The sequence below is a fragment of the Thamnophis elegans genome, chromosome 3 (assembly GCF_009769535.1).
Source record: "Thamnophis elegans isolate rThaEle1 chromosome 3, rThaEle1.pri, whole genome shotgun sequence".
Classification (NCBI taxonomy): domain Eukaryota; kingdom Metazoa; phylum Chordata; class Lepidosauria; order Squamata; family Colubridae; genus Thamnophis; species Thamnophis elegans.
This window is the reverse complement of record NC_045543.1, coordinates 40342357-40355104: the sequence shown is the minus strand read 5'-3', so window position 1 is coordinate 40355104 and position 12748 is coordinate 40342357. Positions and strand designations below refer to the sequence as shown.

Sequence of the window (12748 nt, the reverse complement as noted above, 5' to 3'; positions counted from 1 at the left end):
AAAAGCTTTTGCACATGTGCAGAAGAATCGTGCTCACGCAAGAGCACACCCGAACCGGTAGTAAAAAAATTAGCAACCCACCTCTGGTTTATTGTCCTATGAATCTTTAGAGTTTGGGAAGGATTCAAACTATTGTTCCATTGTTCCAATAATCACTTGGATCTACGTCCAACAATTCAGGAGGTTGCATTAGTTTTTATTCACATTTCACTGAGGCTATATCCTACACCTGGAGAAAGAAAGATTAATTTTAAAAAAATTAAAAAAAATTAAAAAAAATTAAAAGCCAAGGTAACTATAGGTGAAATTATATTTTCTTTAACTGAAGATTTCATATTGCACAATTATCTTGCTTCATTTTTACAAAAGAGAAACATAACATTTTGCAGTGATTTATCAATCATGTCACTTTTGAGTTCATTTTTGTCTATTTTTATGTTGCGCTGATTAAACTGCAGTGCTTCCCATATTCTCCAAAGTGACCTGTGGGAGGAGTCATTGATGGGTTATTCTCATGTCCAATCTGCCTAGAGACTGAGGTCACTCCCCTCTACTTCTTCTTCCTGGCTCCAATTTAATCTCAGTCTCAGAGGGATTGTTTTTGCTTGGCTCTTGTGGTTTTTGTTGTTGTTTTTTTCTTGTGAGAATTTTCCATCCTTGACTTCCCCACCTCCTCCCTCTTGTCTTCCCTGAGAGTGGGTGTGGTGGGCAAGAGCTGGGCTTTGGCAGGAGCATTTGAACCTCCAAGACCACTGGCAGTCATTGGAGGGACTTCCGAAGCTGCGTGCCAGGAAGCGCATCGCATTCCATTGGGGGTTGCTGGAGCTCTGCCGGTTTGCTGGAGGTGCTTGCTGAGGCAAAGCTCCTAGAGGCTTCGGGCTGCGTGATCTGCTGGAGTGCTGGAGGGGCACGGGAGAGGCAACCTCCTCCGTGAATTGGGGAACAGCCTCCTGCTGCTTTGTTGGCAATTGGCTTTTTGAGCTGCGGATCAACGGTGCAATCGAGCAGCAGATTGGCGCCGCCATTTTGGGGCCACGTGCACAGAGGCACGGAGCTCAACATGGTCACTAGGCAGCAGCCCTAGCATGTTTGGGGGCAAGGAGGAGGCCACAGAGGCGCTTCAGAGCTACAAGTAGCTTGCGGAATCGGGGGAGCTGGCCAAGATGGCAGATGCCACGAAGCGACCGGGGGCGGCTGCTCCGGAATTCCCTGAGACTTCCGATCCTTGCGAAGAGACTTCCAGGGTTTCTACTGCAGCCAGAGAGAAGACCTCGGGAAGGAAGAGCACATCGAAGTCATCCAGCAAAGGGGGTACCCACAAGAGGTCTGATAGAGTTACCACCAAGGTTTCCTTGAGAAGGGCTAGAGATAGTATCAGCTCTTTGTCCTCTCAACACGTTCGCCCAATAGGCTTACACCTGTCGCTGAGTCCCCCTCCTAGATCTCGAGGATCATCCAGGGGAGGGTTCTCCATGTCCTCCCCTCTCCTGCCTGAGCACCCAGGGGCCCGGCAGAGGGTTCCGTTTGACCCACAGGCTGCAGGAGTGTGCAGAGCCCAGCTTGCCCCTCAATTAGTCGAATCAGGGCCGCAATTGGGGCCTCCCACTCTTTCCCTGGCATTCCCAGATCTCCCAGAGAGTTTTCAGCATATCATTGCCCAGGCTATTACTCAGGGTATTGCTGCAGGATTGCAGCAGAAATCCAGCTCTTCTAGGCAAAGTTCCTCTCGTGATACACCCAAGAGGTCATCCAACCCAACTCGGAACCTTGACTGCTCAGGAGCAACGACCGGGCTCCCCTTCTATGACTACTGAAGGGTCTGTCTTAGATGAGGAAGGTCAATAGGAGGTTGACTTCTCTGAAGATGAGGATCCTGTTCCAGAGGCATCAGTGGTCACAGGTCTTTTTCCCTCCTCTCAGTTTGGTTCCCTTCTTTGCAAGGCGAAGGCCATTGCTGACCTGGGGAGTGCTCCCACTGCTGTGGAGACCCCGGCTATCGGGTAGCAAGCCAAAGGGCCCGTTCCACAAGCTGCCAGTGGAGAAGGAAGATATTCCAACTCCACCAATTTTATTGAGGTGCTCAAGTCCCAATGGGTGAAGCCTGGGGCCTTTCCCACTCCGGGGGGCAATGATCGTTGTTTTTACAACCTTGATCCCAGTTTCTCCCAGGTTTACAGATTCCAATGATGGATGCGTCCATGGCGGCTCTGGCGTCCTCTTCATCCCTCATGGTGGGCGACATCACCAACAACCTCAAGGCAGAGGATAGGAGAGCTGAACTAACTAACCCTGTGTGGTTCATCATTTTCCTACCTGGGACTTGTCTACCGTCCTGCAGGCACTGACTGGAGCTCCCTTTGAGCCATTGAGGACAATGAGCCTTCAGTTCCTCACTCTTAAGGTGGTGTTCCTGGTGGGCATTACGTCTGCTAGGCACATTTCTGAAATCAATGTGCTGTCATCAAGGGTGGATCGGTGCAGCTTTCATGAAAACAGGGTCGTTCTCAGACTTGACCCTTCATTTTTGCCCAAAATTAATTTGCCCTTCCATAGGGCACAGGAGGTGGTTCTTTCGGACTTCTGTCCGGTGCCTTCTAGGGAGAGGGAATGTGCCTGATGTGAGGAGGGCATTACGTATCTATCTGAAACGTACCTCTCCTTTTTGGAAGTCTGAGGTGTTGTTCGACTCTTTCCAGCCTTCTACCCTCGGGGCTAGGGTGTATCCCTCAACCATTGGTAGGTGGATTAGATTAGCTATCACCAGGGCATATAAGGCATGCAGCCTTCTGGTGCCAGACGGCCCACTCCACCAGAAGTGTGGCCATGTTGGCGGCCTGGTCAACCCAGGCACCTATAGAGGATATTTATAGAGTGGTGGCCTGGGCTTCCCCTTCGCCTTTCATCAGGCACTACTGGTTGGATGCTTATGCTTCGGCAGAGGCTTCCTTCAGTCAGAGAGTTCTACAGGAAGTGCTGGACACTCAAGGGCTCAGGCATCTGATTCCCTCCCAGGGACATCTAGCTTTGGTATATTCCATCAATGACTCCTCCCACAGGTCACTTTGGAGAATGTCAGTTGAATGTTACTTGAACTGCATTTCTCAAAGGTCCTCTAGGAGGAGTCACTTCCCATCCTAGTTAGGGTGCTAGCGTGAGGAGGGCCTGAGTCTGATTTGTTAGCTGTTGGTCAGTTGGGTTCTGGGCGGGCTGTCGTTTTTCCTTATCTTTCCTTCCCAGATTCATCTGTGGAATACTGACCTTTGATTAAACTGGAGTCAGGAAGAGGAAGTACAGGGGAGTGGCTTCAACTTTAACCTCAGTCTCTAGGCAGATTGGACGTGAGAATAACCCATCAATGACTCCTCCCACAGGATCTTTGAGAAATGCAGTTCAGGTAAGACCAACTGACATTTTCATCTGGAAGTCTCAGAATTGTTTCTATCTGTCATACAGTCATATGGTGCTTCCAGATGATCTTCCATTCATCCAGCTCTGTTTATATAATTTGGAGGGGTGGGAGCATCTGTTGATTGTTGGGATCAGTGCATTATGCCTAAATCCACAGTATCTAAGTTATTTCCACCAAGAAAACTAGAATTTATCTAACAACAACCAAATGACTTGAATTTTAAAAACTTAGGCCAATAGGTAATGTACAGTATGCCCAATTTGTACTCAAATTTTATTTAATGCCATTCTGTGCTTAGTTGAAGGCTTAGAAATCCTGGTTAAACATGTTCTAATGACTATGTGCTTATTTGTAATGACTTATAATGACTCTTTATCCTTACATATTACATGCAGGTAGAAGCCATAAGATAAGTTCATTATTACTTTGACCTCAAAAGCTTTTAGTCTACCTGGTACATACCACTTTTTATTGTGTTTCTTAGAACCTTTTGATTATTGACATTGTCTACAAGTGCCTATAGTATGGAAACATTTCATTGCAACGTATTTAAAGGTTTTAATTTATTCAGTTTTATTCATTTTATTTATTTATCAAATTTAGAGATTGTCCTTCTAACTCACAAAGCCATTCTCTCTACCATATCATTGACATAATAATTAAATAGCAAGATAACTAAAATAATCCCTTTTTTGACCACCTGGCAAGTAGTGGGGGGAAAACTGACTTGGTTTTCAAGCCTAGTTGGATATACTGTAGGCATTATCATGCAACATTTTATTGTGCCATCAGATGTCTAGCAAAAAATAAACTTTCCAATTTGTCCCATAATCAATTTATATGAACAGACTCAAGAGATCTCTATTTATGTTTATTGCAGTCTTTCCCCAGTCTTGAAGAATCCTCAGACTTTTGCAGTAGAGGTAAGATTTTAACGTTCTAAGTTTTTAAATCTTCCCTTCTGGAGTGAATGATTATTCATATTTTGGATAATATTTCCCTCCATTTTCTTAGTCTTTTTCAAATTCTAATATTATGTGTCATTCAAAAAGGATATAGAATTATTAACAATTATTTACAAATGAGAATCTTGGAAATCATTCAGGAAATCTTGTAAATGTTCAGCTTTGAAATTTGCAGTAGATTTATTAAAAATTCTGGAATAAGTTTTAATTTTAATTTGGCATTTCAAAGTATAGAAAGTCAATCTCTTTGGAAAGTGAGTTTCATGGGTCCTAACATATTTAAAACCAGGATTTTCATAATGTGAGCTTTTTCTTGAAATCGAGAAGCATTTGAGATACTTTCTTACCATGTTCCTTAATACTTTTTTAAAAATGACAGAATTTGTAATGTACTACATTCTGTAGAAAAGTTGGGATACATCCAGTGATATATTTATCTTGAAAATAGCTCAGATTTGAACTGTATAGCACAGTTAAACATTAACACAAGAAGTGTTTCGTGACATTTTGTATTACATCCTAAACCATTTTATGGTAATGGTTATGTCATAAAATGTTATATAAAATTTGCCACGGGAGTCATTGGTCATTGGTCCCAGATTTTGGATGCATTCTGTAAGTTAATCTGTTTGAGGTACATTGAATCAAAAATTGTTGTCCTATGATGCACTATCTCCTAATTAAAGTTATAGGAATAAGAGTTTTAGCAGTATTTAGATAGCAGGAGCTAAATTAAAGATATTCATATGGAAAATGACCAATGTTTCCCATATGTTCCCTGTTTGAGAAACGACTGCCATGTCTGGGTGCCATTGATACCCATATCCTAATTGGAACTTCTTCGTACACCAAAATTCCCATGAACACATTGTTTTGTGAAGATTCTATGACATCTCGGCACTGCCACTTGCTACAGACATGTTGCCGTGGCCACTTCGGAATGGAACAAATCACCATGGAAAACTCACTGTTGGTATCAACTCAACTTGATACCTCTTCTGCAGCACCACATCCCATTTGCTACACACCAGTTGAGGAGGCCTTCCGCCCAGGCCACATTCGGCAGTTCCTTTTTTCCCATGGGCCCTTGCGGGATGGTGGCCTCTGTGCCAGTCTCTGTGCTGTGCTGCCGACACATGAGGGCATGTCTTGTCCATTCCTTTTTTCTCATGAGAGGGTGGTGTCTCTGTCAGTCTTGGTGTTGTGTTGTCAGTGTACGAAAAATCACATCCTGCCTGCCTTGGTGTTGTCCATGCTCAAGAAGCACATCCTGCCCATTCCTTTTTCCCTGCGGATCCACGCTGGAGTGTGTCTCTGTGCCAATCTCGGCATTGCGGACTTCTCCTTTGTCATACTGTGCTGGACCCTGATGGCTCCCAGATGAGGAGAGGGGCAATCAGAGATGGTGACAGCTGTCTGGCAACTGTCAATGACTCCTGTTTAGCCCACCTTTTGCAGGGGGAAGTTCACCTCCCTTCTCCAAAGGTTTCCTTGCCTTTGTAAAATGTTACAGCACCCCTCCCCCCACAAAGGGAGCTGCCACAGGAGGCTCATCAAATTATTCCATAGTGAGTTCCCCATGACAATGTCCCGCACTAAGATGGCAGCTCAGAGATGCCCCTGGTGACATGGCCTTGACATGTTGGCGGTGCTGAGCTGTCCCATTCCATTTGGAAAATGGATGGGGTAGAGCCAGGACTATTCACTAAAAGCAATGAATACAGATTTCTAATGAAAAACAGCAACAAATCTAAGATTAGTTTTTTTCCCCCCCATGAATTTGCAGCTCCAATTTCTGTACTGTATGAGCAGGCAATGATATCAGAGGTGCCAAGTTCATCACAGGAAGCATTCTCAAAGCAAACGGATGAATATTGGAAAATGATGAGGATGAGGTAAGAGAATTTGGTGCAAGAAACAATTCCAAAAGTTATAGCAATGGTTTTCTTAGTATCGTATGCCTGGATGTGTGTGTTGAATTGTAGTGTAGAGTCACAGTAGGGAGAGCTCTTTCCCAGAGAGCAAAGAGACAGCAGAGCCTGGAATCAAGAGGATGAAGGTGGACTCACCCCTAGCCTAGAGGTGGAGCTCTCACCTCACAATCAGGAGGTTGTGAGTTCGATCCTAGGAGGAGGCAGATGTATGGTCTCCTGCTTGGGCAGGAGATTGGACTAGATGACCTGCAAGGTCCCTTCCAACTACGTTAAACTAGTAAATTCACAGTGTATCTAATAGTTATGCTGGCAATTGCTTTAGTTTGCCAAGATTTCTGTCTATAAGTGAACACAATAAAATACAACTATTCAGAAATAACCAAATGTGTCATTCTTGATTGGGCCTGACATTAATCTTGCCAGACTAAAGCAACCACCTGCATAACTACTAGATGTAGTCTGTGAATCGCTAGGGGCGTCCGCCTTCAGCCTGTTCCTGCAAACCAGAGAGTCCACGCTCTGCTGTCTCTTTACTGTTTGGAAAATGCTCCTTCCTCCTGTGTTTCTGGGATACATTCCATCACAGTATGTCTTGCAGAGCAGAAATAAATTTGGTAAAAATATATAATTAATATTGTACTGTAGTATTTTATAAAACATGAGGTTAGTAAAGGAATTCTTTGAAGAGTTTTCTGGTGTTGTTAATTAACTGAACTCTCTTCTCTTGATATCTGGTATCTTGGTATCTCTATTGGAAACTGAAACACTCAGATTACTTCAATATCATCATCATCATCATCATCATCATCATCATCATCATCATCATCATCATCATCATTTTAGCCATTGTCCCTCCACTGCAAGATGGAGGCCTCTTCTGCAAGTTTCCAACCAATGCAGTCCTGAGTTTCTTTTGACAATTAGGCCGACAATACTTGCTGATGTCGTCAATCCATCTTGTTTTAGGTCTCTCTCGTGAATCCTTTTTATCAAGTGGGATCCATTTGATGACTGCCTTGTTCCACCTGCCATCAGCTCTTCTTGCTATGTGACCAGCCCATTTCCATTTCAATTCTTATACTCTCCTGATGATATCATATACTTTTGTTTGTTTTCTAATCCAGGTGCAGGTCTTTCTATCTTGTCTTGTAATGCCAAGTATTTCCGTAGCTCTTTGCATCATTCGTAGCTTTTGTCTTGATTGTGAGATTAGGCTCCATGTTTCACCGGCATATGTTAGAGCAAGTAACACGCACTAATCAAAAACTTCTTTCTTCAAGCATAGAGGGAGGTTGTTTTTGAAAATTAGGCTTAGCTTGCCAAATGCCTGCTAACCACATTTAACACGCCATTCAATTTCCTTTATTGTACCACCTTCCATTGAGATCCATTGGCCAAGGTTTATGTAGTTATCTACTACATCTAGCTCTTCTATAAAACCTTTTTTTCCTTTGGTGAATTTTGCTAGCTCTTTTTCAGGTTTATTTTAAGCCAAATGGTTCTTCTGCTTTGTGCAGCAGGTGTCTTGTTAGATCTTCTTGGTCTTGTGAGAAGAGGACATCATAATTTGCAAATCTTAAGTGATTTTAAAAGGTGCCATTGATTTTTATTCCATCTTTTGTCGAGTGATATTTTGTCAAGTGATAGGTGATATTTTATTGCCTTGTTGTACACCTCATTCTTTATTGATTAATACTTTTAAGATATTTTGGCTGTTATCTTGGTGAAAACAGAGTCACAATAGATGTTATAATGCGATATCTAAGGAAGCTAACATCTAACTGCTTCTAGTATGGCTGCTATGAGATTATCCCAGGTACCTTGAAATAGAAACATATGATTGGATTTTACCGTATGAAATGGAGCCATATGTCATGTCATATTTAAAATCAAGTAGAATGCTTTCTAAATAACTCTGAATTTTATGAAATGTTTCATTTTCCCTTATGCAGCCACGACGAGCCTATGAAGTTTTCTGTCTGGCAGAGTAAATTAGCACAGACCAGGTAACAGTGCATTAGTTTTAGGATAGGATTTAGAAGCCACAAACAGAAGGTATGGGGGAGGGCAGTTTTCTGAAGTTTGAAGATTTTAAATCAGACAGCAATTTCTAGTATAAATTTGGAAATTCTGTGAAATGACTTTTTTATTCATTTAATTTTCAGTAATGTGCTGCCAGAAAAAAAGCATATCTTTGCAACTGAAAATTATTTTTCTATAAGTGAAAAAGAGAATTATACCTGAAAAATGCAAATAGTTTGTCAGTCTTTCAGCTCTTTGTGAATCAGTATTTTTAAAAACTTACTGTCTTCCAGAGTGAAAGAAATAACTTCTAAAATGATAAGAAGTCTCTATTATATAAACAGAATAAACTTTACAAATATATGCATGCATACAAGCCTTATTCAGTAGTTCTTTCTCTTTATTAATTTTAGCAAAATTGAGAAAATAATAAAGATCCATTAAAGCATCTAAGTTGTCTGTTTTGAACCAATAATATGCATTAATAATCCCTGAACAAATTATAAATTATATTGCTATAGATATTTCTGTTTTCCTCCCATTTAAAATTCTTCAGGCAGGAAATTGAGGATGGAAAGAATTGTCTTATGAGGATGAGATACAAAATGATCCCTCCCTATTTCAAGTCTGAATTTGGAATGCAGTTTCTTCAAAAAGAGGTGAGCAAATTGTGAAAGATGGGTCAGGTTAGATTAGTTCAAGGAAACCTTTCTGTAAAGAAGCTGTCACCAAAAGTTGGATATGACTTATGGTGACTTAGCCATTGACCTACAAAACGGTCTAGAATACCAGCAAACTGGAAGAGTTACAGGCAGTGGTGGGTTTCAAAAATTTTACTACCAGTTCTGTGGGCGTGGCTTATTTTGTGGGCATGGCATGGCAGTCATGTGACCGAGTGGGAATGGCTTGGTGGTCATGTGACTGGGTGGGAGTGGCTTGGCCATATGACTGGGTGGCCGTGGTCAATTTAGCTGTCCATTTTGCCAATTTAGCAGTCCATTAAACAATACACGGCAGCCCCCTTTTCTATTTTTTTTTAATACTGCATGAAGTTGTTGTTCTAGTTTACTAAGGGGGAGAGGTTGGCAATGCCTGGGGATTTCTGGAAATTTCTCTGTTAGAGGCACTAAAATAACCAAGGTAATATAAGGTCTCCTGCTGGAGCAGGGGATTGAACTAGATGACCTCTGAGGTCCCTTCCAGCCCTGGATTGCTGTGTTGTTTCAAAGCATCCTCTGAACCTGTGTCTAGTGCCAGGTTTGTGATTCTTCCTTCCTCTCCTTTTTCTCTCTCTCTCTCCCTCCCTCCTTCTATCCATCCATCCATATCTCATTCACTTTCCCTTCTCTTTTTCTCCTCTCCCTCCCTCTCTCTCCTTCTTTCTTTCCTTATTTCCTCCATTCCTCTCTTCCTGTGAAGAACCCCAGGTGGTCTTTTGTAGGAGAAAGAAAAGCCAGACGTTTTGAAACTGAGAACACGCCATTGATCATCTGGAATGCTTAGAGCTTCACTGTTGATTAGCTTAGCTTGAGCAAGGTTAGATAGCCGCAATTTCAATAAGCTCTCAACTCAAGCTCCATGCTAGTGGTCTTCAAATTTGGCAACTTTAAGACTTTTGGACTTCAACTCCCAGAATTCTCCAGCCAGCGGAGCTGGATTCTGGAAGTTGAAGTCCACAAGTCTTAAAGTTGCCAATTTTGAAGACCTCTCTGCTCCATGCACTTGCGGATCCTCAAACAGTGAGGATTTATTTATTTATTTCTCCCTTGAAGGCCCCCCCCTCTCTTTTGTTCCCAGGGGATTGCAGGGAGGCTTGCTAGCCCCCTCCCCCTGCTCTATTTTAGCAGCCTCCCTGAAGCCTCCTTGGAGCCAAAATGGGGCTCGTGGGGATCCTGGAAAGGGTGGGGGAAGATAAGTTTGTGACCCTGGGGGGGCGCAGCAAGCTCTGGGGGGTGGGCTAGCGAGGCTTACCTGTAGGAGGTGGAGGCAGCTCAATTGGGGCACAGGGCAGGCACCATGTGACAGCTTAGGCAGCCAAGGCAACTTAGGCAGGGAAGCCACCCGGGACATGAGGAGTGACTTGGTGGGGCGGGTGGGTGGAGCATTTGCATTTAAAATGGTCTGCTCATGCGCACAACATTTAAAAAGGAAAAAAATACATTTTTTCAGTGAAGATTGTTCTGCGCATGTGCAGAACAGAAAACCAAGATGGCGTCGCCGAGGATAGAACCGGTATGGTCACGTGTCTGCCAGAGTTGCTACCTATTCGGCTGAACTGTACCGTACCGATAGGATCCCACCTCTGGTATAGGCTAGCTATCCCCATGTACCAACAGAAGAACTCTACTGTCAAATATTTTGGAGTCTAAAAAGATTTTAAGTACTAAAAAGGTGGAGCATAAAATTGCCAGCTGTCCTGGGCCATGGTCTTACATGAACATGTTTATTCTATGTTGTCTTTAAATATCACTGGATCATTTTAGTCTTTGATTCTTATTTTAGCTATATTTCAGCTTATATTTAAGCTAGTTTTAATGCCTTCTTATGTTTGGGGACCCCCTGTTTGAGGCCATGGTGGATATTTATAAAGATTCTTCACAAATTGAATAAAGATACTTTTTAAAAAATCCTGGGAAGAGAAGGAGTTGAATTATTATGTTTTGTGTATATTTAATATGAAAATAAATTTTATGGTGTTGATTTATGGATTTGCAGTTTTCTAACCATATCACAATTTTTAGGAGAATTTTTATCACTAAAATATGGTCAAGGACCAGCAGATAAAAAGAAAAAGAAAATCAGATCACAGTATGTAAGCGGTCCATTAAGTTAGTCTCTTGTTTTTGCCCTTCTAAATGTACAAAATGAGTCCATTATTTTATTTTAGCAGTGTTTTTATCAGAAAATGCATTTCCTCCTTTTATTCTTTTTTCCTCTTAAAGTTTCCAGATGTTGACGTTCTCTCAGGAATGCTCCCTCCTTTTCCAGACAAAGAAACAAAGGAACCGTTGTTCGAAACATTTACAGAATCTTCTGAAAATGAAACTGCTGGAGTAACTGCAAGTAATACTGAATTTACAGCATTTATTGGGTGCTGGATACTTTGAAGGTGGTAGCATATAACAAATGCTTGAGAAGTAATATGAAAAAAGACCAGTAATTCATATTGATAGGGGAAAAAATGGAAAAAATGCCTTTAGGCTGTTGCTGATGTATTTTGCAGAATTGTGGGACTGAAAAACAAACAAGATTATAATAATGATGATGGATGATGATGATGTCATCCATTCAGTGGTATGGACATTGACTTGGTGATTCTATGGGCCAGCTCTCACCTCCTCTTTTTATCTTGCACTACTACTTCTATGCACTGGCTAGTGTCAAGTCTGATGGCGTCCAACCACCATATTCTTTGGTGGCCTGTTTTCCTTTTACTGCTAATTCTTCCAAATGTAATTGCTTTCTTCAGTGAATTCCCCGACATGACATGACCAAAATAAGTGAAATGCAGTTTTGTAGTTTCTCTTTCCAGTGACATATCTGCTGTTATGTACTCCAGTACTTGGTCACCTTTGCTATCCAAGGAATATGCAGGAGCCTTTATCACAACTTAAATGAATCATTTTTTTCTTGTCTTGCTTTGTTAATGCCCAACTTTCACAACCAGGCAGCTACAGGGAATACAATAGCATGGATTATACCACATTTGGTTGCTAGGCTGATGTCCTTGCTTTTCCACATTCAGCTCATATTCCTCATAGCTGTGTGAACTGATTCAACCTGACATTTTATTTCTGAGATGCATTTACTGCTTTGAGTGAACTGTGATCTCAATAAAGTGAATTTTTCCATGCATTCTATCTCTTCACCATCAGTTTCTATTTTGTCTCCAGTGGTCATGAGTTTGTTCAGAAAATAACCAGAATTCCCATTTTTTTCTTTCATTTTCTTGATCAGATGTTCCAGATCTACTTTAGTTTCTGAGACAAGAGTTATCAGCATATCAAAGACTGATGATATTTCTACCTCCAATCTTTACCCCAATTTTTGATTCTTCAAGATCTAGCTTCTTCACAGTCATTTTGGCATACAGGTTGAATAAGAGAGAGTATGCAATCTTGCCACACTCCTTTCTCTATCTTAAACCATTCAATGTCTCCATATGGTATGCACACAATGGCTTTCTGATTTGTGCAGTGATTTAATCAACTTGAGCAGATGTGCTAGTACATCTCCATAGCTTCTCTCCATAGCTTCTCATGAGCAACAGAATCAAAGGCTTTCTTGTAGGCAATGAAGCACTTGTAAATCTTTTGCACAGTATTTATTGTCAGCAATAAATATAAATTAATTTTTTTTTAATTTCAGTGTCTAAACCTTTGTAACATCTTATCAAAAAATACAGAACTCTTGAAAAA

At 41.6% G+C, this 12748-nt stretch overlaps 1 protein-coding gene across 1 annotated transcript in view; it reads left to right on the top strand.

The window, feature by feature from the left end:
• SPAG17 (sperm associated antigen 17) overlaps positions 1-12748 on the top strand; it is a 120145-nt gene that overhangs the window by 89425 nt on the left and 17972 nt on the right. Inside the window, exons 39-43 of the mRNA XM_032213155.1 lie at positions 4290-4332; positions 6161-6269; positions 8261-8314; positions 8887-8989; positions 11273-11393. Of these exons, the coding sequence (XP_032069046.1) occupies positions 4290-4332; positions 6161-6269; positions 8261-8314; positions 8887-8989; positions 11273-11393 (430 nt within the window). The remainder of the gene's footprint in view (positions 1-4289; positions 4333-6160; positions 6270-8260; positions 8315-8886; positions 8990-11272; positions 11394-12748) is intronic.